General features: G+C 46.0%; 2 protein-coding genes across 7 annotated transcripts in view; one reads left to right on the top strand and one right to left on the bottom strand.

Moving 5' to 3' along the window:
- Window positions 1-12,332, bottom strand: part of LOC122932907 — a 31,479-nt gene extending 19,147 nt beyond the window's left edge. The window contains exon 1 of the mRNA XM_044287581.1: window positions 12,292-12,332. The gene's annotated coding sequence lies outside the window, so the exon portion shown is untranslated. The remainder of the gene's footprint in view (window positions 1-12,291) is intronic.
- Window positions 12,333-12,389: 57 nt separating this feature from the next.
- LOC122933278 (mitogen-activated protein kinase 14) overlaps window positions 12,390-25,768 on the top strand; it is a 247,058-nt gene continuing 233,679 nt past the window's right edge. For all 6 annotated transcript variants that reach the window (XM_044288156.1, XM_044288160.1, XM_044288159.1 and 3 more), the window contains exon 1: window positions 12,390-12,608. In XM_044288156.1, the coding sequence (XP_044144091.1) occupies window positions 12,490-12,608 (119 nt within the window). In that variant the 5' untranslated portion in view covers window positions 12,390-12,489. The remainder of the gene's footprint in view (window positions 12,609-25,768) is intronic.

Below are 25,768 nucleotides of genomic sequence, written 5' to 3'. Positions count from 1 at the left end.
ATTACAACTGACTGTAAAAAAAAATAAATACATCTATACACATGACAGCTGCCCAAACACACCTAGCACTGCTATATCTGTATATGACAGCTGTCCCTGCACATTCAGCTCTGCTACATCTCTATATATGAACAGCTGCCATGTGTATAGATGTACACTTAGCCAGCTATAACAGTAGAAGTCTCATATTTTTTCACTCAGCCTCAAGGCAGCTCTTATGGTCTAGTGGATAGCTGCTCTGCCTCTGAAGCAGAAGGTCCTGGGTTCGAATCCCAGCAGACTCTTTTCTGAAATACAAGCACTGACTCCATATAAGGGCATACAGGGCGGGACAGAATACAAGGCCGGGCACAGGAAGAGGCTGCATCGCATCGCTGACATGGAGGTAAGTAGAAGTGTTTATTATTATTTTTTTAATACCCGACTGTTACTGCCATGGGGGAGCGGAAGGCACCTGATACTGGCACATGGGGGGAGGGGGGTTGGCACCTGATACTGGCACCTGGGGGGGGGGGGGGTTGGCACCTGATACTGGCACATGGGAGTGGGGTTGGCACCTGATACTGGCATGGGGGGGGAGGGAGAGAGGCACCTGATACTGGCATTGGGGGGGGGGGGAGGGAGAGAGGCACTTGATACTGGCACTTTTTTTGTGGTGGTGGTGGGGGGGGGGAGATGGCACTATGATACTGGGACATGGGGGGGGGGGGGGGGAGGCACCTGATACTGGCACCTGGAGGGGAGAGGGGGGGTTGGCACTTGATACTGGCACATGGGGGGGGGGGCACCTGATACTGGCACATGGGGAGGGGGGAGGGAGAGAGGCACTTGATATTGGCACTTTTTAGTGGGGGGGGGGGAGATGGCACTATGATACTGGGACATGGGGAGGAGAGAGGCACTTGATACTGGCACATGGGGGGTGGGAAGGAGAGAGGCACTTGATACTGGCACATGGGGGGAGATGGCACTATGATACTGGGACATGTGGGGGGGGAGAGGCACTTGATACTGGCACATGATAGGGGCACTTACTGGCACATTATTGGGGGGCATTATGGGGGACACTAGGCCGGCAGCCTATCAGAGGCCGGACACTGAGCGGCATCTACTGGGGCACTATATGGGGCATTTTATACTGGTACATTTTGGGGGGGCACTAGCAGGAAGGGGGGAGAGGAGCACTATGGGGGAAGTTACTGGGGGCACTATATAGGGGTATTTTATACTGGCACATTTTTTGGGGCACTATGGGGACATTAGCTCAACTGGGGGCATTACAAGGGGGTATTTTTTGCACTGTCACATTATAAGGAGAATTATTACTACTGGGGGGGGGGGGGCATTATGGTGGGTTTTATTACTGCCCCATGGTATGACCCCCTAGTAGCGGCACCAGCCTCTCCCTGCTCTGCTATCCCTCTGCCCCTTCTCCAAATCCTTATTATAAAATCTTTCTCATTAGGATAAAACACAACATCAGCTCCGCCGAGCCCCCGGCCAAAGTGTGGAAGTGGCGTCCGAGATCCCCAAGGACCAAGCCATGTAACTGTAAGTGTTCATGTGGAGTATGTTTATGTTATACACATATAGCCTACACTGTGCCACACAATATACAGTATACCGCTACACTGTGCCACACAATATACAGTATACCTCTATACTGTGCCTCACAATGTACAGTATACCGCTACACTGTGCCCCACAATATACAGTATACCGCTACACTGTGCCACACAATATACAGTATACCTCTACACTGTGCCTCACAATATACCGCTACACTGTGCCACACAATATACAGTATACCGCTACACTGTGCCACACAATATATAGTATACCTCTACACTGTGCCACACAATATACAGTATACCGCTACACTGTGCCAAAGGAGTGGGGTTTACACAGGAGGAGGGAGGTGCGAAGCGCGCTGAGGGGGGCCCTTACAAATATTTGCTGTGGGGCCCAGTCACTTCTAGTTACGCCCCTGTTCTGTAGTACAGTAGAGGTAGACCGTCTGGACCTGGGCTCTTGCCCGGGGGGAAACTGCGGATAATCGAAGACACTTCCTCTAGAGTGACCAGAGAAGTTAGAAGAGCCAAGTCCTCTTGGCGGACTGTCAGGAGCTTGAGGGAGTTAAAAAATTCGCTAATATTAGTCTGTCTGGGGACAGGTTGGTCTGTAGACAATGGCTTATTTAGGTTATGTAATCCCTCATAGAATTGTTGAAAGGCTCTTGCTATTTCAGGTGTGTCCTGGGTAACTCTACCATTAGGCTGTTTTATTTTGGGAATGTAAGTCATATTTTTTGTCTTTTTTTAGCAGTGAGGACATCAACTTACCCCCTTTGTTTCTGTGCGCATATACTTTATGCTGAAAATTCAACATGTGTTTCCTTACCTTCTGAGCCAGGAGGTTTTTGAGTTGGAGTCTAAGATCTGCTAGTTCCCCCTGCTTCTGTCTGCAAGCAGACATTTTGTCTAATTTCTCTAGTGACATTATTTGGGCTAGTATGGAGTCTACCTTCTTCTGGTGTTCCTTCTTTACCCTAGTGCCTATGGATATAAAAGAGCCTCTGATATAGGCCTTATGTGCCTCCCACTCCATGGGTCAGGTGCTGTGTGCAGAGGAGTTGATCTTGAAGTACAACTCTAGCTGAGACCTAACCTGATCCAGGTGTAGTTTGTTGTTCAACAGGGATTCGTTAATTCTCCAGTTCCATTCTCTCCTTGGTAGTGAGGCCAGAGCGAGGGTCAAATGACATGGTGCATGGTCGGAGATGGTAATATTCCCTGTGCAACCTACTTATGTGTTTCTGCGCTATGTGTGACTTGGATGTGGAAGAGTCGAGATCACAGTCCAGCACCAGATTAAGATCTGCTCCCAAAATCACCTGACCCTCTGCACAGTGTTTGACTATGTCTAGGGTCTTAAGAAGTCATTGCACAGTGGCTGTATTCGGGGCGTATAAGTTAACTAGCGTATACTTTCTGGACGCTATCTCCCCTTTTAAGATTAGGAACCTCCCTTCCCCATCCATAAGCTGTTGGGATAGTGAGAAAGGTATGGACTGGTGAATGGCTATGGAAACTCCCTTAGAGGCTGAGCGCTATGAAACCACTGGTTGAATGGTCGGGATGGCAGCTTTGGAATTTTGTTCTGGCGCAGATGTGTCTCCTGTAGGAAGACAATATGGGAGCCCATTTTCTTCAAAACTAACATCACCTGACCTCTCTTCTGAGGTGAATTGAAGCCCTTTACATTAAAGGTTGTCACTTTGACCTCTGCCATATCTTATTGGATGAAAACGTTCTCTGTTGCAGTACTGGAGCAAAAAAAAGAAATTCTAAGCTGTTTGACAAATAGGACATTAGTCTACTAATTTCGTAGACTATAATCAAGTCAGGACGAATACTATAGGAGGGGAAACAAATGAATGAAGGAGGGAAAGTGAGGGTGATCGTGAGGATAGATGAGATCCGTGTCACCTATACACTCACGTTCCCAAACCAGGTTGTGTCTAGCTATCCGGTTGGTGACCCATCTACTATATTCCAGACTTGTCGCCTTTTCTTATTGTGGAATATGGTGCTGTGGGGGAATAGGAAATGGAAATGGGGGGGGGGGGGGGGGGATGTACGGAGGTGAGTGGATGTTCTCTTGTTGGAAAGTAGGGGTTACATCACGGTAATGGTTACATCATGGTCTAGTGATATTTGTCAACACCTACCATTTCCAAATGCCCCGTAGGGTCTCTGTTGACATATTGCATCCTGTAAATATATTGAGATTCCAATTTCGCTATCCCTAGCTTTACTCATTTTCCTATATCCTAAGGATTAGATGAAATGGCCAGGGGAAAAGCCGTGGGGGAGAGAGGGGGGGTAATGGTCGACTCCAGCCCCATAGTAGGTAGACTGGATTATTTAAAGGGGAGACAACAGTGTTATCTATGCAAGTAAGGAGAACCATAATCAAGCTTTAAACAGTTCTAGTCAAGTTGGGAGCATATGATATCTATTAAAGCTCTTCTGATATTATATTGGAGCTTTAGCAGCTCCACCTTTTTTTTTTTGTTTTTTTTTTCAAAATCAACTTTGTGACTAACTGCAGGTAAATCACATTAAGTCCCACAAGTCCCAAACATCAAACCTTAGGGTTAAGAAAGGATCCTTGTAGGTTAGTAGACAACTTTAACTATTACAGCTGTCCTTCAAGAGACTGTAGCACACGATCTCTGGAGCTGTCTTCAGGGTGGTGAGGATCGCTCGCCTGCTGCATCTCTAGCCATCTTGGATTTCCCCTTGGATACCCTCCTCCGTGGATCTACTTTAGTAAGCTGCAGCAGATCTGTGGGTTGAACAATCGGCATCCATGAAGGCACCTCCAGCGGATGGATTCCTATGACTTCCCAGGCCCTTTCAAGATCCTCCGGGGTATGTATCGCAATACGTTTGCCGTTTTTTATGATCGCGATACCGAAGGGGTATAGCCAGGCATAGTGTATTTTCTGGGCTCTCAGCGCATCCAGCGTGGATGGCGCTATATCTTGATATATCGCAATGTCCACACCGTCGTACGCCACTTGTCTTTTCTCTCTGGCTGCGGCCATTATACGGGCAGTGTCCACATATGATAGTAATCCACAGACCACATCCCTAGGTCTTTCATTTGGCTTAGGAGTTGGTATCAGGGCCCTGTGGATTCGCTCTATTATGATCGGAGCGGCAGACTCCTGGCCTAGTAGGTCGGCGAAAATTTCCATGGCCACTTTCTGCAGTGCTTCAGAGGCCCAGGATTCGGGCAGGCCCTTTATACGGATATTCCGTCGCCTACTTCTGTTTTCCTGGTCCTCTAACATCAGCATTGCTTTGTTTAGCTCTGTGGTGTGGAAGTTCAGGTACTCTTCTACTCCCGTGGCATGCGACACAAGTTCGTGCGCCGAGGTCTCCAGCGATTCAACTCTGTGCCCCATTTGAGTTATTTCGGATTTTATATCTGATAGTTCCACCAGTACTGGTTTTATAGCCTTTTCTAGCGCTTGCCCTAGTACCTTGGTGAGAAAGGATTTCGAAACTGGTGAGGGGTCACGGGATTCCACCGTGTCCCCCTGGGAGCTGTTGGCATCAGAATCCTCTCCTTCGTCAGCGCATGCAGCTGCCGCCGCCATCTTAGGGCCCGCACCTGGTGAGAGGAGCGCTTTCTTCTTGAGGAAGCGCTGCATTGCTTGCTGGCTCTTTTGGGTTCTCAGCGTGTCTGGGGTGTCAGCACCCCTGTCTCTCCCATATTTGACCATTTTTAGATGGGTCACTGCGGAATAAGTGGTTTAGTTCGCCTGAGTGCAGAGGAGCCGAGCTCTCACACAGCCATCCACAGTCCCGGCTAGGCTCCGCCCCCCCCAGTTCGTAGTATATTCTAACTAGAAGTGTCCCCATCACTATGGGAACGCCTCTGTGTTAGAATATACTGTTGGATCTGAGTTTTCATGAAGTGAAAACTCAGCTTTGAAAAAGCTTTTATGCAGACGGATCTTCGGATCCGTCTGTATGAAAGTAACCTACGGCCACGGACACCAATCTTGTGTGCATCTGTGTTTTTTCACTGACCCATTGACTTGAATGGGTCCGTGAACCGTTGTCAGTCAAAAAAAAAAATAGGACAGGTCATATTTTTTCGACGGACAGGATACACGGAGGCGGATGACAAATGGTGCATTTTCCGAGTTTTCAACGGACCGTTTGAAAGTCAATGGATCCGCAGAAAATCACGGAAAACGGAACAACGGCCACGAGTGCACACAACGGTCGTGTGAATGAGGCCTTACTTGCAAAAGAATAGTTTGCAGACACATGTTTCAGGGACCGATTATTGCACTTCTATCTCGCTTTCTAGGGTCTCTTAGCTTGCAGAAGTGGAGGACAGGGCCTGCGCTTCCATAGAGGCAAGGGGGGAAATTGCCCCCGACTCCTTAGGGGCCTTCAGCGCCGGCCCGCAACTACTATTCTATTTGTATTCTGTGTGGGACAACTGTGCCGGCGCTGCAGTTCTGTCTGGTAGGTTGGTTGGTTTGGTTAAACTTATTGTTAATGAAACTGGATCGGATCCATCCATTCCCAGTTTCCCAAACCAGTAACTGGCCCCCTCCCCCCACCCCAAATGCACATTTCTCCAGTCCAACTGACTCCAAACAGAACCAGGGCGGGCTAGTAGTATACTGGCACTTGGACCGGTGAGATGGTGCCTGGGATGGATCCCAATCCAGTTTAATCAACCAACCTACCAGTCTAGTAGGTTGGTTGATTAAACTGGATCGGATCCATCCCAGGCACCATCTCACCCGTGCCAGTGTACTAGCCCGCCCTGGTTCTGTTTGGAGTCAGTTAGACTGGAGAAATGTGCATTTAGGGGGGACCTTATTGTTTTTCGCCCCAGGGCCCCATTTCACCTAGAACCGGCCCTGGTGGAGGACGTTTCCATGCTCCCAACACAAGCCACAATATTTGTACAAGCACTTAAAGGGAACCTGTCACCAGTTTTATGGTGTCCTAACTAAGGGCAACATAAATAAGTGACTGATTCGCTTAGCAAAATGCTGGGTCACTTTCTTTAATTGACCCAGTCAATCTGCCAACATCTTGTATTGAAAAGCTCCAGCTGATAATGATGAGTCATGAATATTCATGAGCTCCTGACTCTTCCCGCCCACATGCTGCTAAATGACAGTTTTTTTCTATATGAATCAGCAGCAGGTGGGCAGGGGAGTGGCTATAGCTCTGAATTAAATATACGCTGGACTCGATGACCTCACGCTGGACTCAAACATGTGGCATCTTTGTGTGTATATTATGAGCTAACCATCTGTCACACCAGTAAGTGAATACATCTAAGGTACTTTTTTAGTAGTTACTGATTGATTATAATCAAACTAATTATATACAAATATCCACATGACAGGTTCCCTTTAAACACAATATAGTCTCACACAAGGAAAAGTAGCAGCGGGTTTGGTGGTCCATTTCTCTCATTGTGATCCACAACTTGATGGTACTGTTTTATTTCAATGCCTTTAGTTTGCCGTTCACCTAAGGTTTTGCTCGATTAACACTGCGACACATAGTAAACTGGTTCTTTGAATCTGACTATTTCTGCATAACCCTGTGCAGAAAGAAGTTCACGAATCTCCTCATCTTTTCAATTAGCCATGTTGTCTTATGGTTCCAGTGTGTCTACTGTTTCTTCTGGTTTCTGGCCAGTCACATGATAAACATGTCAACACATCAGTCACATGGTGGACTTATTGATAACACGCCCACTAAGAGTTTGTGGAACATTTACGCTCGGTTCAGACCTGAGCGTTCTGAAAGGAGCGCTCTGTATGCGCGATTTTACCGGCGTTTGCAATCGCGCATACAGAGACAAGCGAACGCCTATTGTCGCGCGTTCCCGAAAGTCTATGTACGGGAACGCGCGACAAGACGCCCCAAAGAAGCTCATGTACTTCTTGGGGCGTCGGGCACTTTACAGCACGATCGTACGCGCTGTAAAACGCCCAGGTGAGAACCATGCCGCTAGGGAAGCATTGGTTTCTCCTTGTTCAGCGTTTTACAGCGCGTAGGAACGCGCTGTAAAACGCTCAGGTGTGAACCCAGCTTTACTGCTCCTTCCACACATGCGCTCACTTTGACAAACCCCAGAGTTAGTACTAGGGCTCTGGGGGGGGGGGGGGGGGGGAACAAGTCTGGGTAAAATCGGGGACAGATATTACAGATGCCTCTTCAGGTACTCTCCAGAAAATGTCTGGCTTCCACTGTAAGTGTAAATGGGGGTTATATCTCACCAGATCCTAAAATGAACACTGTACCTTTAACCCCTTCCTGACATACTATTACGTCATGGAAGTCAGTGACTTCCTGCATCTTGACATAATAGTACGTCATGGTGATCGGGCGGCCACCGGAGCGGTGCGCACCCGATCACTGCAGGGGTCCGGCAGTCCATGCTGTATCTGCCGGCATCGCTGTAAAAGCCGATGCCGGCGGATTAACCCCTTCTATGCCGTGGTCAGCACTGGCTGCGACATAGAAGGGTTTTGCTGCGGGTGAGGGAGCCCATCGGGTCCCCGAGCTGCTGTGGCGGGGACCCGATGGGTGACAAGGCAGCTCGATGCCATGCAGAGGTTGCCCAATGCCTTCTACGGCATCGGGACCTGCCTTCTACAAGTGTCCAGGAGATCCAGACTGGGTCTCCTAGGCCAGTGTTTCCCAACCAGTGTGCCTCCAGCTGTTGCAAAACTACAACTCCCAGGATGCCCGCACAGCCAAAGGCTGTCCAGGCATGCTGGGAGTTGTAGTTTTGCAACAGCTGGAGGCACACTGGTTGGGAAACACTGTCCTAGGCAACCTGTTAGTGTATTACACTGAGTAATACACTAACAGGCAATCCATTATATTACAGACGTATTGTAATGCATTGCAGAGGGGATTAGAAAAAAAATGCCCCTTTCCTAAGATTTTATAATAAAACAGAAAAAAAAAAAAAAAAAGCACACATTAGGTACGTCTGTAACGACCGACTGTATAAAACACCATAAAAAAATAAAATGGTGTCAAAAAAAGCCTTTGTCACCTTATATCACAAAAAGTGCAACACCAAGCAATCAAAAAGGCGCATGTCCCACAAAAAATGAGACCCTACATAAGAAAATCTCTCAGAACATGGAGACACTAAAACATAATTTTTTGTTTCAAATATGCTATTATTGTGTTAAAGTGAAATAAATAAAAAAGTATACATATTAGGTATTGCCACGTCCGTAACAATATGCCCTATAAAAATGTCACATGACCTAACCTCTCATATGAACACTGAAAAAAAAAAAAATATAATAAAAATAAAATAAAAACTGTGCCAAAATTACTTTAACAATTTTTTGGTCACCTTGCCCCATAAAGTGCAATATTTCATGATAAAAAAATAAATAAAAAAAAATCATATGTACCTAAAAATGATACCAATAAAAACGTCAACTCTTCCTGCAAAAAACGAGCCCCTGCATAAGACGATTGGCAGAAAAATATAATAAATAAGGAGTTCAGAAAATGGAGACACAAAAACAATTCTTTTTCAAAAATGCTTTATTATGTAAAACTGAAACAAACAAAAAGTAAAGTAGACATATTTGATATCATTGCGTCCGTAACAACCTGCTCTATAAAAATAGCACATGATCTACCCTATCATATAGAGGTTGTAAAAAATAAAAACGGTGCCAAAACAGCCATTTTTTAGTTACCTTGCCTCACAAAAAACTTAATCTAGAGGAATTAAAAATCATATGTACCCCAAAATAGTACCAATAAAACTGGCACCTTGTACCATAGTTTCCAAAATGGGGTCATTTTTGGGGAGTTTCTTCTGTAAGGTGCATCTGGGGAGGCTTCAAATGGGACATGGCATCTAAAAACCAGTTCAGCAAAATCTGCCTTCCAAAATTCCAAAAACCATATGGCACTCCCTTTATTCTGTGCCTTGCCGTGTGCTTGTACAGCAGTTTACGACCACATGTGGGGTGTTTCTGTAAATCGCAGAATCAGGGTAATAAATATTGAGTTTTGTTTGTTAACCCTCAATGTGTTAAAGAAAAAAAATATATAGATTAAAATGAAAAATCTGCCAAAAAAGTGAAATTCTGAAATTTAATCTCCATTTTCCTTTAATTCTTGTGGAACACTTAGGCCTCTTTCACACGGGCGTCAGTTTTTTTGCCCGGATAAGAGCCGGGTGCGTTGCGGGAAAATGCGCGATTTTTCCGTGTGAGTGCAAAACATTGTCATGCGTTGCACTCGCGTGAGAGGACCGGTTAAGGACCTTTGATGACGTCACTCCGGTCATCACATGGTACGTCACATGATCTTTTACCATGGTGATTCACCATGGTAAAAGACCATGTGATGAATGGAGTGACGTCATCAAAGGTCCTTAACCGGTATTTAATGGAGCAGCTCACCCCAGGTCCTGTTCAGCGCAGAGGAGACACAAGGAGATGTCGTCTTCGCGATCAAGTGGACTAAGGCGAGTTAAATTTATTTTATTTTTTTAACCCCTCTAGCGCTGTTTTACTATGCATTCTGTATTCAGAATGCTATTATTTTCCCTTATAGCCATGTTATAAGGGAAAATAATAATGATCGGATCTCCATCCCGATCGTCTCCTAGCAACCGTGCGTGAAAATCGCACCGCATCCGTACTTGCTTGCGGATGCTATGCAATTTTCACGCTTCCCATTCACTTCTATGGGGCCTGCGTCGCGTGAAAAATCGGACAATATAGAGCATGCTGCGATTTTCACTCAACGCACAAGTGATGCGTGAAAATCACCGCTCATGTGCACAGCCCCATAGAAATGAATGGGTCAGGATTCAGTGCGGGTGCAATACGTTCACCGCACGCATCGCACCCGCACGGAAAACTCGCCCGTGTGAAAGGGGCCTTAAAGGGTTAACAAAATTTGTATAATCAGTTTTGAGTAACTTAAGGGGTGTAGTTTCTATAATAGGGTTATTGGGGGGGGGGGGGGGGGGGGGGTTCCACTATGTAAGCCCCACAAAGTGACTTCAGAACTGAACTGGTCCTTAAAAAGTGGGTTTTGGAAATTTTCTAAAAAAATTTAAGAATTGCTTCTAAAATTCTAAGCCTTCTAACATCTTAAAAAAAGAAAATGACATTTACAAAATTATGCCAACATAAAGTAGACATTTGGGGAATGTTAAGTAATAAATATTTTATGAGGTATCACTTTCTGTTTTAAAAAGCAGAGAAATATAAATTTTGAAAAATTACAAAAAATTTCCAAAATTCTTGGTAAATTTGGTATTTTTTCATAAATAAAAAGGTAAAACATAAAATCATGAAGCATAATGTATCACAAGAAAACAATATCAGAATGGCTTGGATAAGTAAAAGTCTTCCAAAGCTATTACCACATAAAATGACACATCAGATTTGCAAAAAATGGCCTGGACAGAAGGGGTTAAGCTGATCAGTGGAGCAGAAGTGAGCAGGAACTGCTGCTCCACCAATCAACTCAGTGACCAGCGCTACCGAGGAGGAAGCTGGAGCCGCTGTGTGACGTGACACACTGTCACTGACATGCCATTAGTGAGCAGATAGTTGCATAATTTCTAAATATGGCCCTGCCCTATAGTCGTGTGAAAGGCAGGAAGCAAAAACGAAAAATGTAAGCAAAAAAATAAAATTTAAAAAAACTGTGATAAGCAGCTTGCTAGCTGTCCTCCATTTAGACAAATTTTTACACCAGTGGTTTTGCTGGATCAGTCATGGATCATCAAAAACGCTTCCGTTCTGATAATACAACCGTCTATATCCATTATAAACAGATCCGTTTGTATTATCTTTAACATACCCAAGACGGATCAGTCATGAACTCCATTGAAAGTCAATGGGGGACAGATCCATTTTCTATTGTGTCCAACACACAATGTAAGTCAATGGGAACGGATCCGTTTTGCTCCACACCACATCGCGGACAGAAAAACGCTTCTTGCAGCGTAATTCTGTCCGCGATGGGGATGCAACCAAGCGGAACGGAATGCAGTCTGGTACACTCTGTTTCATTTTACTGCCTAGGGCAGCTCTAAAGCCCGCCCATCAGTGCCAGTGATGTCACCGGACTTCCTGGCAGCCCCATGGAGAGCCCGGTTTGTCACCATAACTCCTGAAAATGCAGTTGCCCTGAGAGATTTATCTCTGATGCTCAAGTCAGGGGGGCTGCCGGGGTGAAAATGGAGGTATGAACCCGGGCAACCCCTTTAAATAGAAATTGAAACGAAAGAAAAAAAAATAAAAAATTGTCCCAGAGGCTCCACATGCTTTAAAAAAAATAAAGGAACTTACACTCTCCTAACCGGCTGCTGCTGTTCTAGAATTATGCTTTGGACAGAGTTAGCGGCGTGGCCTTGTATGGAAAAAAGTGTGGATGCTTGCCGGCACATATCGTGCCTCTTTACGATTTTCAAAGGTTGGGTCACGTACTTCAGCCCTTAGCTTGTTCTGTTCTTGTGGATTAGAATGGATTTTCTATAAGTAGGTTCTGCAAACAACTCCATTCAAGTCGTCATCATCATCTCAGCAGTGATCCATCCAAGTTGGAAGTGCTCCTGGCAAGACCCCCATTAATCCTACCTCCATTCCAGTCAGCTCACCAGTGAGGGAACCGTCAAAAATGGAGCTGCTCATCCAGCGCTTCCAAGCTTAGCTTGATTGAAACTTACCAGAACTCTGGAACCCGCGAGCGAATGCTTCCAGCTATTACAGCACATGCGCAGTGGGAACGTCAGCTTGCGCAACTCACGCTAAATCTCGCGGGATTTGTTGTGGGCTCGGGTCTGGTAACAGGGGGTACAGAGTGCCGAGTTTAATCTGGAGTCAGGCGGACTCTCCAGAGAGTAGTGTAAGGCGCAGCAGCAGCAATGTCCTCTAATTCTCATTCTGGATTCTACCGCCAGGAGCTGAATAAAACCCTGTGGGAGGTGCCCGTGAGATACCAGAATCTGAATCCCGTGGGTTCCGGTGCCTACGGCTCGGTCTGGTGAGTGTACTTGGAATAAGAAACCTTGTGCGTTTCGGGGGAAGAGCTGGGGGTCACTAGACTTCATGATCAACCACGGTCCGGGCCAGAACCGAGTGGCGGGTTTCTTTGGTAACTTATTTGCCGTGTACTGAGGCCTAGCGTCTTTAGGGAAGGAAGGAAGTTTTTATTGTTCCGCGCAGCGGGCACATTCCTCTGGACGGAGCCTGCAGCCTGACATGTCCTGGACATGAAGTAGTGATTGCTACATGTGTACACGTCCCGCTCTCGTCTCAGGACTTGCATGCTATTTCTTCACGCTATGGCAGCTGCGATATGCATTATTGAAGTGCTGCAATTACCATCTCCGCCCAGTGTACAGCCAGCTGACTGCTGGGGGTGTGGGATGTCAGACCCCCACCAATCTGACACTGGTGGCCTATCCTGAAGATAGTGTCAAATGATGTAACTCATACTGATCAGTCGCTGGCTGACAATCGGTTCTTACTATACACAGGACTATCCCAGGCACTGTCTAGGGGGGGGGGGGGGGGGTTCATCACTACAGTCGGTGATTGGCTGATTCCCTGTGTGTAGAGAGTGATCAATAAGGTGGGTATGATTTTATTATTCTAAAAAAAAAATGGCCAGGCAATCCCTTTAAGGGCTTAAAGGGAACCTGTCACCGGGATTTGGGGTATAGAGCTGAGGACATGGGTTGCTAGATGGCCGCTAGCACATCCGCAATACCCAGTCCCCATAGCTCTGTGTGCTTTTATTGCTTTTAAAAAAATCAATTTGATACATATGCAAATTAACCTGAGATGAGTCCTGTACGTGAGATGAGTCAGGGACAGGACTCCTCTCAGGTTAATTTGCATATGTATCAAATTTGTTTTCTTGCACAATAAAAGCACACAGAGCTATGGGGACTGGGTATTGAGGATGTACTAGCGGCCATCTATCAGCCCATGCCCTCAGCTCTATACACAAAATCCCGGTGACAGGTTCCCTTTAAGTTTGGTTTTTCTGCACTGATGTTTCTTGTAGAATAAGCAGATTAGTACAGAACCTGCAAAGTGTATGAGATCAGACAAATCTCATATACACTTTGCTTTTTTCTTAAAGGGTTATACCCATCACATACAATAGGGGCATTTTCTGATGGGTGCGGGTCCCAACTCTGGGACCTGCACCTACAAGGAGAACAGAGTGGGGAGAGCTGTGGCTGGAGTAGGGTTGGACGATATCAAAAATATTCCTACAATAACGATATTAAGAAATTTATCACGATAACGATATATATCACGATAAATACCCATTTAGCAGAAAAAAAAACACTTGGGGCCACAAGGAGACGTTGCACTGTATGGTGTGTTGTAGTGTGCACTGCGCTAAAATCCTTTGGGGGGGGGGGGGTCATTCTGTGGTGATGTCACTCTCCACCCCCAAAATAGCACTACATGAGGAAGCTGACTTTAAATATGAAGTTCTCCAACCCCTATAAATCAACCCAATACACAGTGACTGCAGTCATTACCTGAAGGAGCAGTGACATAGCCAGGGGTTATGTTAGCAGTCAGTAGTGGGCTGTCGGTCAAAGGGCGACACAGATGAAAACGCCATCAGTCTACCGTAGCCCAGTACACACGATATACACGTCATGTATGTACACAGTGACCTCTCTATCTATCTATCTATCTATCTATCTATATGCGGATCACATCACAGGTGGACACTGGAGTGAAGACACATGCGTTGGTGACACATTAAAGAGGACCTTTCATGGGGCCAAAGAATATGAACTTAGTAGCAGGCTGCATAGAGCGGCGCCCAGGGATCTAAGTGCACTTACTATTATTCCTGGGCGCCGCTCCGTTCGCCTGCTGTGGCCCCCGGTCATTTCTCAACATTCGGTGCAAGTATGAGGAGATGCCAGTGTCTCTCCTTCGCCCTGACAGCAGCGCTGTCCAATCACAGCGCAGAGCTCAGAGCCAGGGAGAAAAAAAAACTCCCTGGCAATTGCGGACAAGAATAGGACATGTTCTATTATTTTGCGGAATGGAAGTGCAGATCCGCAATTCCGGATCCGAGCGGGACAAAGTCTGTCCCCATAGAAATGAATGGGTCCGCAATTCCGTTCCGCAAAATGCGGAGCGGAATTGCGGACGTGTGAATGGGGCCTAAGGGTCCCTTATCACCGCCAGTTAGTTAGCGCCCAGCCCACTGCACCGCAGTCGCTGATTAGCGTTGTCGCTAATAAGCACTAGTACTATATAGTATCTGTAAGTGATCAAGACTGATCGCATTCAGATCTATATCAGTACATTAGGGTCACCTTAGGCTCTACAAAAAACGCAGTGTTCGCCCGATCAGGGCTGATCTTGTGCGCACACTTGCGTTCAGTCTGCCCCACCGAAAAAACACAGTAAAATCGCTGAGGCGCTATAAAGATCACTTTTGAGCTTTTTGGATCTTTATTAGCGATCACAGCTTTACTTCGCAAGCACTCCTATGTCCCTTTTTTTTTTTTTTTTTTTTTTTTTTCTTCTCTCTCATCCACATTGATCGATGCGAATGAATAAATCTGTGCTGTTCATTTTTTCTTTCAGCACAGAGGCTGAACGGAATAAAAAAATCTCATTACCCGTATGCTTAATATAAGGAGAATAGCAGAAACTCCTAATGCTGGCCAAACATGTAATGATTGCGGAGACCCTCAAATGCCAGGGCAGTACAAACACCCGACAAATGACCCCATTTTGGAAAGAAGACACCCCAAGGTATTCGCTGAGGGGCATATTGAGTCCATGAAAGATTTAACTTTTTGTCACAAGTTAGCGGAAAGGGAGACTTTGTGAGAAAAAAAAAAATCAATTTCCGCTAACTTGGGCCAAAAAATAAAAATCTTCTATGAACTCGCCATGCCCCTCACGGAAGGGTGTCTTCTTTCCAAAATTGGGTCACATGTGGGGTATTTATACTGCCCTGGCATTTTAGGGGCTCTAAGGCTAGGTTCACACCTGAGTCTTTTACAGCGCGTTCCTACGCTCAACAGGCGAAAACCAATGTTTCCCTATGGGCATGGTTCTCACCTGAGCGTTTTACAGCGCATACGAACGCCAAGAAGTACAGGAGCTTTGGGGCGTATTGGCGCGTGTATTGTGGCAGTTTTTCATTGTATGCCTCTGTGGTTAATCACACAAACGCGCGTACTACGCGCGTTTCCAAAATACAAAAAATGCCCCAAAATACGCCTCAAAAACGGCTGTAAAAAGCGCTTATCGAATACTCTCAGGTGTGAACCCAGCCTAAAGCTTGAGAAGTAGTTTGGAATCCCAATCAGTAAAAATGCCCTGTGAAATCCTAAAGGTACACATTGGAATTTGGGCCCCTTTGTGCACCTAGGCTGCAAAAAAAGTGCCACACATGTGGTATCCCCGTACTCAGAAGAAGTAGGGCAATGTGTTTTGGGGTGTATTTTTACATATACCCATACTGTGTGTGAGAAATCTCTCTGTAAATTGACAACTTAAAGAAAAAATGTATACAGAATTGTCACTTTACAGAGATATTTCTCTCACCCAGCATGGGTATATGTAAAAATACACTCCAAAACACATTGCCCTACTTCTTCTGAGTACGGCGATACCACATGTGTGACACATTTTTGCAGCCTAGGTGCATAAAGGGGCCGAAAGTCCAACGAGTACCTTTAGGCTTTACAGGGTTGCTCACAATTTAGCCCCGCCCAAAATGCCAGAACAGTAAACACACCCCACAAATGACCCCATTTTTTTTTTTTTTTTAATCATACGTAAACTCACCATGCCCCTCCGAATACTTTGTGATGTCTTCTTTCTAAAATAGGGTCATTTGGGGGTATTTATACTATCCTGGCATTCTAGCACCTCAAGAAACATGGCAGGTGCTCAGAAAGTCAGAGCTGCTTCAAAATGCGGAAAATTCACATTTTTGTACCATAGTTTGTAAACGCTATAACTTTTGCGCAAACCAACAAATATACACTAACGAAACCAACCTCGCCACTGGGTGGTGGAGAGGCCTGGCTAGCAGCCTCTTGCCCAAGGATTATGGGCCCTCTCATCAGCCATGCTTCCTTTGTTCACAAAGGACTTTTACTAACGTTTGAACTCCTGGTCTCATTTGTGCCATTTTGGGATATGTTAAATGTCTATGTGTACTGTAAAGGGTGGGACATTGTATAGTTGAGTAGTGATGTCTGTCCTATTGTCCCCACGTGTGTATTGGCGATTTCCCTTTGTCCTGAGAGATAATTGAATTACTCCTCGGTTGTCTCCAAGACAGAAGACACTGTGTATTCTCCTGCCTGTGATACAATTACCTTACACAATGGGTTTATGCAATTGTATCACAGGCAGAGGGGAGGATTTTGTGTGGGAGTGTATTTTATGTGTGTGTTTGTTTTTACAAAACCCTGTGGGTGGTAACCTTGTGGGAAAATGTGTATAAGTCAATGCTTGTATGTTCAATAAAGAGTTCCTGTTTTACCCTTCATCATGTTGAGGCTGGTGTTTGGGTTACTGATCTGATCGATACTGGGGATTGCTATACGCTGAAGATTTTTTTTTATACTCCCCTGGCTAAACTACTGTTCCTGCTCTCTGGATTTAGGAGAGGTTCACCCACTGGAGCCTTGTCGTAGGTCCAGGGTGGGTAGGAGACGGTGCAACCTCAACCAAGTGCTTGGAGTCCTCGGGAAGCACTAGGAACATCTATCGACGGAGGTACCCGGTCGGGGTGCCAGGAGATCCGTTACATACACTTATTGTATTTTTTTTTTTTTTTTTATCAAAGACCTGTAGCACAATAAATTCTGACACAAACTTGTCAGTGTAACTTATATTTGAACAATTTTACCAGAAAAAGTAAAAAAGACCCTTTTTTTTTGAGAAAATTGTGGTATATTTTGATATCAGAAAAACGAAAAATCTCAGCAGGAATTAAATACCACCAAAAGAAAGCTGTATTTGTGAGAAGAAAAGGAGGTAAAATTGGTATATCTGAGGAAGAGGCGATGCACTCCTCTTTATTTGGACTATCTGACGATTCATCCTATCTTCCTCTGAAGAAGGTGAAGTTAGTGGTAGATCGTGTTGCTGTAAGGTCAACTATGGACATTGAAGAGCCCGGATCTACACAGGATATTATGTTTGGAGGATTGGAATCAATACACCACAGTACTTTTCCAGTTCATAAACATGTTTCTGCCTTAGAGGGGAATGGAGAAAACCTAACAGGAAGGTGTACATCTCAAAGAATCTTAAGCGTAAATATCCCTTTAAAGAGAGAGACTGTGTTACATGGGATAAAGCTCCCAGGATAGATGTGGCAATCTCTAAAGTATCCAGAAAGACGGCTCTCCCCTTTTAACATGGGGATAGTGAAGGATCCATTAGATAAGAAAGCTGATACCTTTTTAAAAGGGGCTTGGGAGGCATCCACTTCTTCTTCATTTAGATCAAGTATAGCTTCTACATGTACGGCCCGGTCCGTTATAGTCTGGCTCTCTGATTAAGAAAATCAACTAAAAAAACAGATGCCCCTGTGAGGAGATTTTAGCATCCCTCCTAACAGTGAAAAAAAAAGTGTCTGACTTCTTGGCAGATGCCTTTGCTGATTCGGTCAGACTGGTGGCTAAGTCTGCTGCCTTGTCAAATTCAGCTCGACGGGCACTTTGGTTAAAGAATTGGGTCAGAGACCCTCTGTCTATAAACCAACTATGTGGTGTCCCCTGTAAAGGAGAATACCTTTTTGGGCAAAGACTGGATGACTTATTAGATAAGGCTGTGGATAAAATGAAGACGTTTCCGGGGTTTCAAAGCTTTTCCCCTCTAAGAATAGGTTTAACCGTTCCTTTTGCCCCTTCAGAAGTAATCAAGAAACCGATAAAAAAGACCAGGAAAGACAGATTCTGAAACCAGAGGTAGAAGTTATTTCTTCAATCAGTCCTTTGGAGACAAAAAGAAACCGGGTCAGCAATGATGCCAGAAGTCAGGTTGTGGGCAGATTTAAAAAAATATATATATTTCCCCCCTCGCCTATGACAGCACCCATGGATAGCATCCGCCCCTTTCCTCAGGACAGGAAACAGGAAGCACAGCCTCTTTAAAAGGGAAGTACAACCCCCATCATGCCAGTTCTGTTTCCTGGCCTAAGGGACAGGGTGGATGCACAGCACGAGAAGATGGAGCTGCCGGAGCCCCTGGTGTTCACCCGTAAGAGGAGGGCCTACCCGAGCGGCGTAAGTCTTCTTTGGAAGCCGCTGCTAGAGCCTGGATCCCTGGACTCCCCCCTCCTCCGGTCACTCCCCCGTCGGGGCTGCCCAGGTGTCCTCTGCGGCGGTGCCGTAAGTTCGGCTGCTGTCCAGCGGGAGCGCGGCGCCGTCACTTCCGGGTAAGCAGGCCGGCGCTGACGTCATTAGTCAGCGCCGGATCCTTGGCTTCCGGTCCAAGCAGTGGGAGGGGGCGTGCCTTAGACCGGAAGGGGAGGGTACCGGTACGCGCCTGGCAAAGTTCAAATCCAGCCAGCTCTCACTGCAGGCTGGTGTTTTGGCCTGCAGTGATCTCCATGGAGGAAAGCCAGAGGCAGAAAATGGAGCCCACACAGCGCGTTGAAACCACCAACGAATCTTTGGTACCGGTTGGGGTAAGAGGGGTGAATGCCCTGCATTTTTTTCATATATTACATTATCCTGATGGGAGTCTTCTTATTCTGTGTGCCTAGACTTCCAAAGAGAGAAGGGTGTCAAGATCCAAGGAGCGGGGCTGCGCAATTTGTAAAAGAAAGCTACCGTCCGGTTGGGGTAAACCTGCCTGCCAGACCTGCGTGGGCAAATTATTGGAGGATGAGGCCCCTTCTCTTATCAAGCCTAAAACAGATTATCAAGGACGACGTCAAGGAATCGGTGAAGGAGTCCTTGATTAATCTGCTTGAAGATCGCCCTAGCACTTCTGCTGCTGCCTCTATTCCCCCTTCAAGTGATCAAGAGTCTTTATCGGGGTTAGAGGAGGAGGGAGAACAACCGTCCTCGGATCACTCCCAAGATTAATTCCCTAGTCAGGATCGTCAGGGCGACCATGGGACTTGGATGACCAGTCAGAACCTCAGTCTATGAGAGATACTATGTTTGAGGGCCTGGGTCCTAGGAGGTTGAAGTGTTTTGACGTCCACGCGAATATAACTTCTGTAATTAAGAATGAATGGAGTAGGCCGTATAGAAAGTTTTTTTTGTGCCATCTGCCCTAAAGCGGAAGTATCCCTTTGAAGATAAGCCCTAAGCTCATTGAGATAGAGCTCCGAAACCAGACGCCCCAGTAGCAAAGATCTCTAAAAAGTAGGGGTGCACCGAAATGAAAATTCTGGTCCGAAACCGAAAATTCGGGATACCCCCTTGACCGAAACCGAAACTGCCTTTTTGCCCAAATACTTTTAACAGACCCCCCCCCCCCCCACCTCATAACAGTGCCATCCACAGACCCCCCACCTCATAACAGTGCCATCCACAGACCCCCACCCACCCCATAACAGTGCCATCCACAGACCCCCATAACAGTGCCATCCACAGACCCCCCCCACCCCATAACAGTGCCATCCACAGACCCCCACCCACCCCATAACAGTGCCATCCACAGACCCCCCCCATTGTACAATTAATAGAAAATAGCGGGGAGGGACTGGGAGGAGGAGCTGGGGGCCGGTGCGTTCACTGTGCTCCGGTGCGTTCACTGTGCTCCGGCCCCCAGCTCCAGTTGTTATAAAATGTGTGCAATTAATAAGCATTCTATTCATGAGGCCCCCTCTGCTGTAGAACATTCAATACAGCCACATCCTACTCACAGGGCTGTCATCTTAATGCTGGCCGGCCGGGCAGACGAGCGGCAGCGTCACAACTGACGTCATGTGCCCGGCCTACTTTCTGAATGAAGGAGGCGGCGCAGGCATGTGACGTCAGTCGTGACGCTGCCGCTCGTCTGCCCGGCCGGCCAGCATTAAGATGACAGCCCTGTGAGTAGGATGTGGCTGTATTGAATGTTCTACAGCAGAGGGGGCCTCATGAATAGAATGCTTATTAATTGCACACATTTTATAACTACTGGAGCTGGGGGCCGGAGCACAGTGAACGCACCGGCCCCCAGCTCCTCCTCTCGGTCCCTCTCCGCTATTTCCGGCCGATATGTAAAAATATCGGCAGAAACAGATTAGGTGCATTTTCGGCCGCCGAAATTTCGGTGCACCCCTACTAAAAAGGCAGCCCTCCCGTTTGAAGACTCAGGAACACTTAAAGATCCGATGGACAGAAGAGCCAAGGTGTATTTAAAAAAGAATTGGGAAGCGACGGCTGGCTCGTTCAGGCCTGCTATAGCCGCCACCTCAGTGGCCAGATCTTTAAAAGTCTGGATGAACAAATTGGAAGAGCAGATAAAGAAGGGAGCACCTGTGGAGCAGTTGCTTGCCTCATTTCCAACCCTTTATAGTGCCATCGATTTTCTAGCAGATGCCTCAGTAGATTCTCTGAAGCTATCAGCAAGAGCCGCTGCTCTTTCAAATTCCGCCCGGAGGGCCATTTGGCTTAAGGATTGGAAAGGAAATGCGGGTTCAAAAGCGAAATTGTGTGCCATTCCCTGTCAGGGTGAATTCCTCTTTGGGCAAACGTTAGACGATTTGCTGGAGAAAGCTTCTGACAGAAAGAAGGGGTTCCCCTCTATATATCAGAAACCTTTTCGCTCTCTCACAGCCAGATTCAACTTTAAGAGAAGAGAAACTCCCAGACAATCTGGTAATGCGGCCAGAAGAAACAAGGGATTTCTTTTTTTCAGGTGGAGAGGCCTCAACAATGACGCCAGAACCCCGGTTGGAGGTTGGCTCTCTATCTTCACAGAGCAATGGTAGAAGATCTCGAACAGCCCCTGGATTCTTTCAGTTATTTCAGAAGGCTATTGCTTAAACTTCCTGAGAACTTCTCCAGAAAGGTTTGTCTTGACGGACTATCGCTCCAGCCCAGAGAAACTCGAGGCGTCTGGAGATTTTGGATTGGTGGAAGAAGGTCCTGCAGGAGGTTCCAGCTCGAGAGGGGGAGGGGCTATTACTCAACGCTTTTCCTTGTAAAGAAGCCAAACGGCACCTTACTATAATAAATCTCAAACTGCTCAACAAATACCTGGTGTACGAGAAATTTCATATGGAGACCATCAGTTCTATAATTCCAAATCTATTCCCAGGCTGCTACATGGCAACCCTGGATCTGAGGGCTGCTTATTACTATGTACCAATTCATCCCAGTCACCAGAGGTACCTAAGAGTAGCCGTTCAGTTTCCGGACAGAATCCTACATGTTCAATTTCAGGCCCTGCCGTTTGGGTTATCTCAGGCACCCAGGCTTTTCACAAAGATTATAGCAGAAATGATGGCTCATCTGAGGGAGAGGGATTTGATTGTCATTCCCTATCTAGACGATTTTTCTCCTTCTCTCTCAGGAACCAGACCAGTTAATCGATCTGATTTCCTGGTTCAGGAAGGTGCTAGTGAAACTGGGTTGGGAATTAAATCTCCAAAAATCCAGTCTTGTGCCAAGCCAGTTATGCACCTTTCTTGGGCTACTCCTGGACTCCCAGAAACAAATGTGTTTTCTTCCGCCTCAAAGAATATCTCTGCTAGTCTCCAGGGTTCAAGACATTATAGCTTGCCACTCCATCTCCTTAATGGAAGCGATGTCAGTTCTAGGCCTGATGACGGCCGCCATCCCGGACACTTCCACTCAAGGTCACTTCAGTTGCAGATCCTGGGGGTTTGGGACAAAGATCCCCAATCCTTGGATTCTCTCTTTCTTCTTTCTCCTCAAACGTTAAAAGATCTAGAATGGTGGACGGTGCCTTCCAACCTTCAAAAAGGAGTCCTTTGGTCAAGGAAGGATCCCCTTACTCTGACTACAGATGCAAGTCCTTGGGGCTGGGGAGCTCACACAGATTCTCTACTTCTGCAGGGACATTGGAATCAGGAGATAGTTTCCAAGTTTCACAACTTCAAGGAACTTCTAGCGATCCTCATGGCCTTAAAGAGGAACCTCCACCTCTTAAAAGGCAGAAATATCTTGATCTACTCAGACAACATGATGGCAGTAGCTCATATCAATCGTCGGGGGGGGGGGGGGGGGGGGTGGAGGGACGGGACCAGATCCCCAGACCTGATGTCTCTGACCAAAGAAATTTTCGAGCTGGCAGAAGATTTCCTTCCATCAATCAGGGCAGTACACTTAAAGGGGACGGAGAATGTAACGGCAGATTTTCTGAGCAGACATAGTGTTTGGCAGGGGGAATGGTCCCTAAATCAGCAGATCTTCAACGACATTGTGGCTCTATGGGGTCTCCCGGTGGTAGATCTCTTTGCCACAAAGGAAAACAGTGAAGAAGTTCTTCTCCCTATCTCCCTCCTATAAAGCTACTCCCGAGAGTCCTGAAGAAAATTTGGGAGGAGAAGGCCCTAGTAATTACTATAGCCCCCTTTTGGCCCAGGAGGGTCTGGTTTTCCTGGCTAAGGAGGATGTTGGTAGCAGATCCCTGGGTACTTCCTGTCTTCCCGGGTCTACTAGTGCAGGGGCTGGTACTTCATCCACAGTTAGAGAGCCTGCACTTGACAGCTTGGCTGTTGAGAGGCAGATCCTAGAAATGAAGGGTCTTTCTGGGGAGGTGATAAACACCCTTTTGTCCAGTAGAAAGGCTTTTACTTCAAAGATTTATTTAAGGATTTGGAGGGCCTTCCTTAGGTTTGCAAATAAGCCTGTTAATGTCCTAGAACCCCCAGAGTTGCCACTAGTTCTTAGTTTCCTCCAGGAGGGCTGGAATAAAAAACTTAGACCTAGTACTTTGAAGGTCCATATCTCTGCCTTAAGCGCTCTCTTTGAGTATAAATTAGCAGACCACCCCTGGATTAAAAGATTTGTCATTGCAATTTCTAAACTTCCACCCGTCCAGAAGTCCAGAGTTCCTCCCTGGGATTTAAATCTAGTTTTGTCTGCCTTGACTGGGGATCCCTTTGAGCCCATTGAAGATATCCCAATAAAGATCTTAACCTATAAATTACTGTATCTTTTTTGCTAGCCATTACATCAGCTAGAAGAGTGAGCGAGAGACCGTATCTTAACATTTTAGAAGATAGGGTTATTTTATCTCCTGACCCTGCCTTCCTTCCAAAGGTTTCGTCATCCTTTCACCGATCTCAGGATGTAGTTTTACCCTCCTTTTGTCCCTCACCAAAGAATCAGAAGGAAAGTGAATTCCATTGCCTCGATGTTAGAAGGTGCCTAATTCGATACCTTTCTGCCACTCAGGACTGGAGGTCGTCCTCTAAGCTTGTGGTTTCCTTTCAGGGACAGAAGAAGGGCTCCCCTGCTTCCTCACAATCTATTGCCAGATATATTAAACAGGCCATTTACCTTGCATATTCCTCTAAAGGGGTTCCTCCTCCTGCCGAGTTTGGAGCACACTCAACTAGATCGGTGTCTACATCCTGGGCAGAGAGGGCTTCTGCTTCTATTGACCAGATTTGCAGAGCTGCTACGTGGAGTTCTTTGCATACCTTTTTTTTTTTTTTAAGCACTATAGACTGCAGCTTCCTTCACAGGAAGGTTTAGGGTTTGGGCGTAAAGTCCTCCAAGCAGTTGTCCCACCCTAGATAATCTCGCCTAGATATCCATGGGTGCTGTAATAGGTGAGGGGGGAAATATGGGATTACACTTACCGGTAATTGTTTTTCCTTGAGCCTATGACGGCACCTGCCTAGGACCCTCCCAAAATACAAAAAAAAAGTTTTTTTTTTAAATAAAGATATAGTATAAATACTCCTTTATTTATATTTTGAGATGTATAAATAATTATACTCGTTTGATTTATTACAGATATATTGTGTCCTGTGGTGTAGTCTTTTTGTTTCCTTAGTTCTTGGAATAGGACTGGCATGATGGGGGTTGTACTTCCCTTTTAAAGAGGCTGTGCTTCCTGTTTCCTGTTCTGAGGAAAGGGGCGGATGCTATCCATGGGTTCTGTCATAGGCTCAAGGAAAAACGATTACCGGTAAGTGTAATCCCATATTTCCGGCCTGGTCCCAAATTTCCTCAAGTTCATGGATTCTAGACCCCATTCTCAACGGATTAAAATTAGAATTCCGTCTGGCACCTCCAGTAAGATTCTTAATAACAAAAGATCAGCCCTCGGCTCTAGGATTTTCTGCTTTGGAAAGCGAGATTCTAAAATTGGTAGACAAATCAGTTTTAGTCCCGGTAGCAGAGAAAGGAGATAGAACAGGTGGGAATAACTAGGCTTATTCAGAACTATAATAAACTTAGAAATGAAATCATTTTCTTCAGATCAAAATGGAAACTATAAAATCAGTCATAAATCTACTTTCTCCTCTGTTTCATGGCAGTACTTGATCTCAAGGATGCATATTATCACATTCCAATTTTTACAGGGCATCAAAGTTGCAGTCAGTATAAGGAGTCGGTTACGGCATTTTCAGTTTCAGGCTCTCCCGTTTGGCCTGACCATGAACCCCAAGAGTTTTTAAGAAAATAATTCCAGAGATGGCGGCTCGTATAAGGGAGAGGGATTTTCTTTTCATACCGTACCTGGACGATTTTCTAATTATAGGGGAAACAGAATATGCCTGCAAAATGGCAGTAGCTGTGGCTTACAGAAATCCTGAACAGATTAGGATGGATTTTTAAACCTAGAAAAATCAAAACCACATCCCCCCAGGAGACAGTCTTTTCTGGGATTAATATTAGATTCTTCCTGCCAGAGCAGTTTTTTGCCAGAGGAAAAAGTAATTCTCATCCAGAAAAAACTTACTGGGAATTTGATTTTCCAGAGCCCATGACAGCACCCTTACATTCCCTCCCTGCTGGGTTTGTTCTGGTTGTCTTATATTCACACGAGTGCAGCAAAAAAAAACTTAAACGGAAATTATTTTTGACTCTCTTAACATTATGTTGGCGGCCTTCCTCCGATGCTTGGATATCTCACTGAATTGGGAGGAGAGTGTCCGCCCTTTTTTTATTCTGCAGGTTTCCTGTCTGTGGGCTCTCTCTCTGTCTCTCTCTCTCTGTCTGTGTGTGTCTGTGTCTCTCTCTCTCTCTCTCTCTC

This window comes from Bufo gargarizans, chromosome 3 (genome assembly GCF_014858855.1).
Source record: "Bufo gargarizans isolate SCDJY-AF-19 chromosome 3, ASM1485885v1, whole genome shotgun sequence".
Taxonomy (NCBI): Eukaryota; Metazoa; Chordata; class Amphibia; order Anura; family Bufonidae; genus Bufo; species Bufo gargarizans.
The sequence above is the reverse complement of the archived record's forward strand: the minus strand, read 5'-3'. Positions and strand labels throughout refer to the sequence as shown.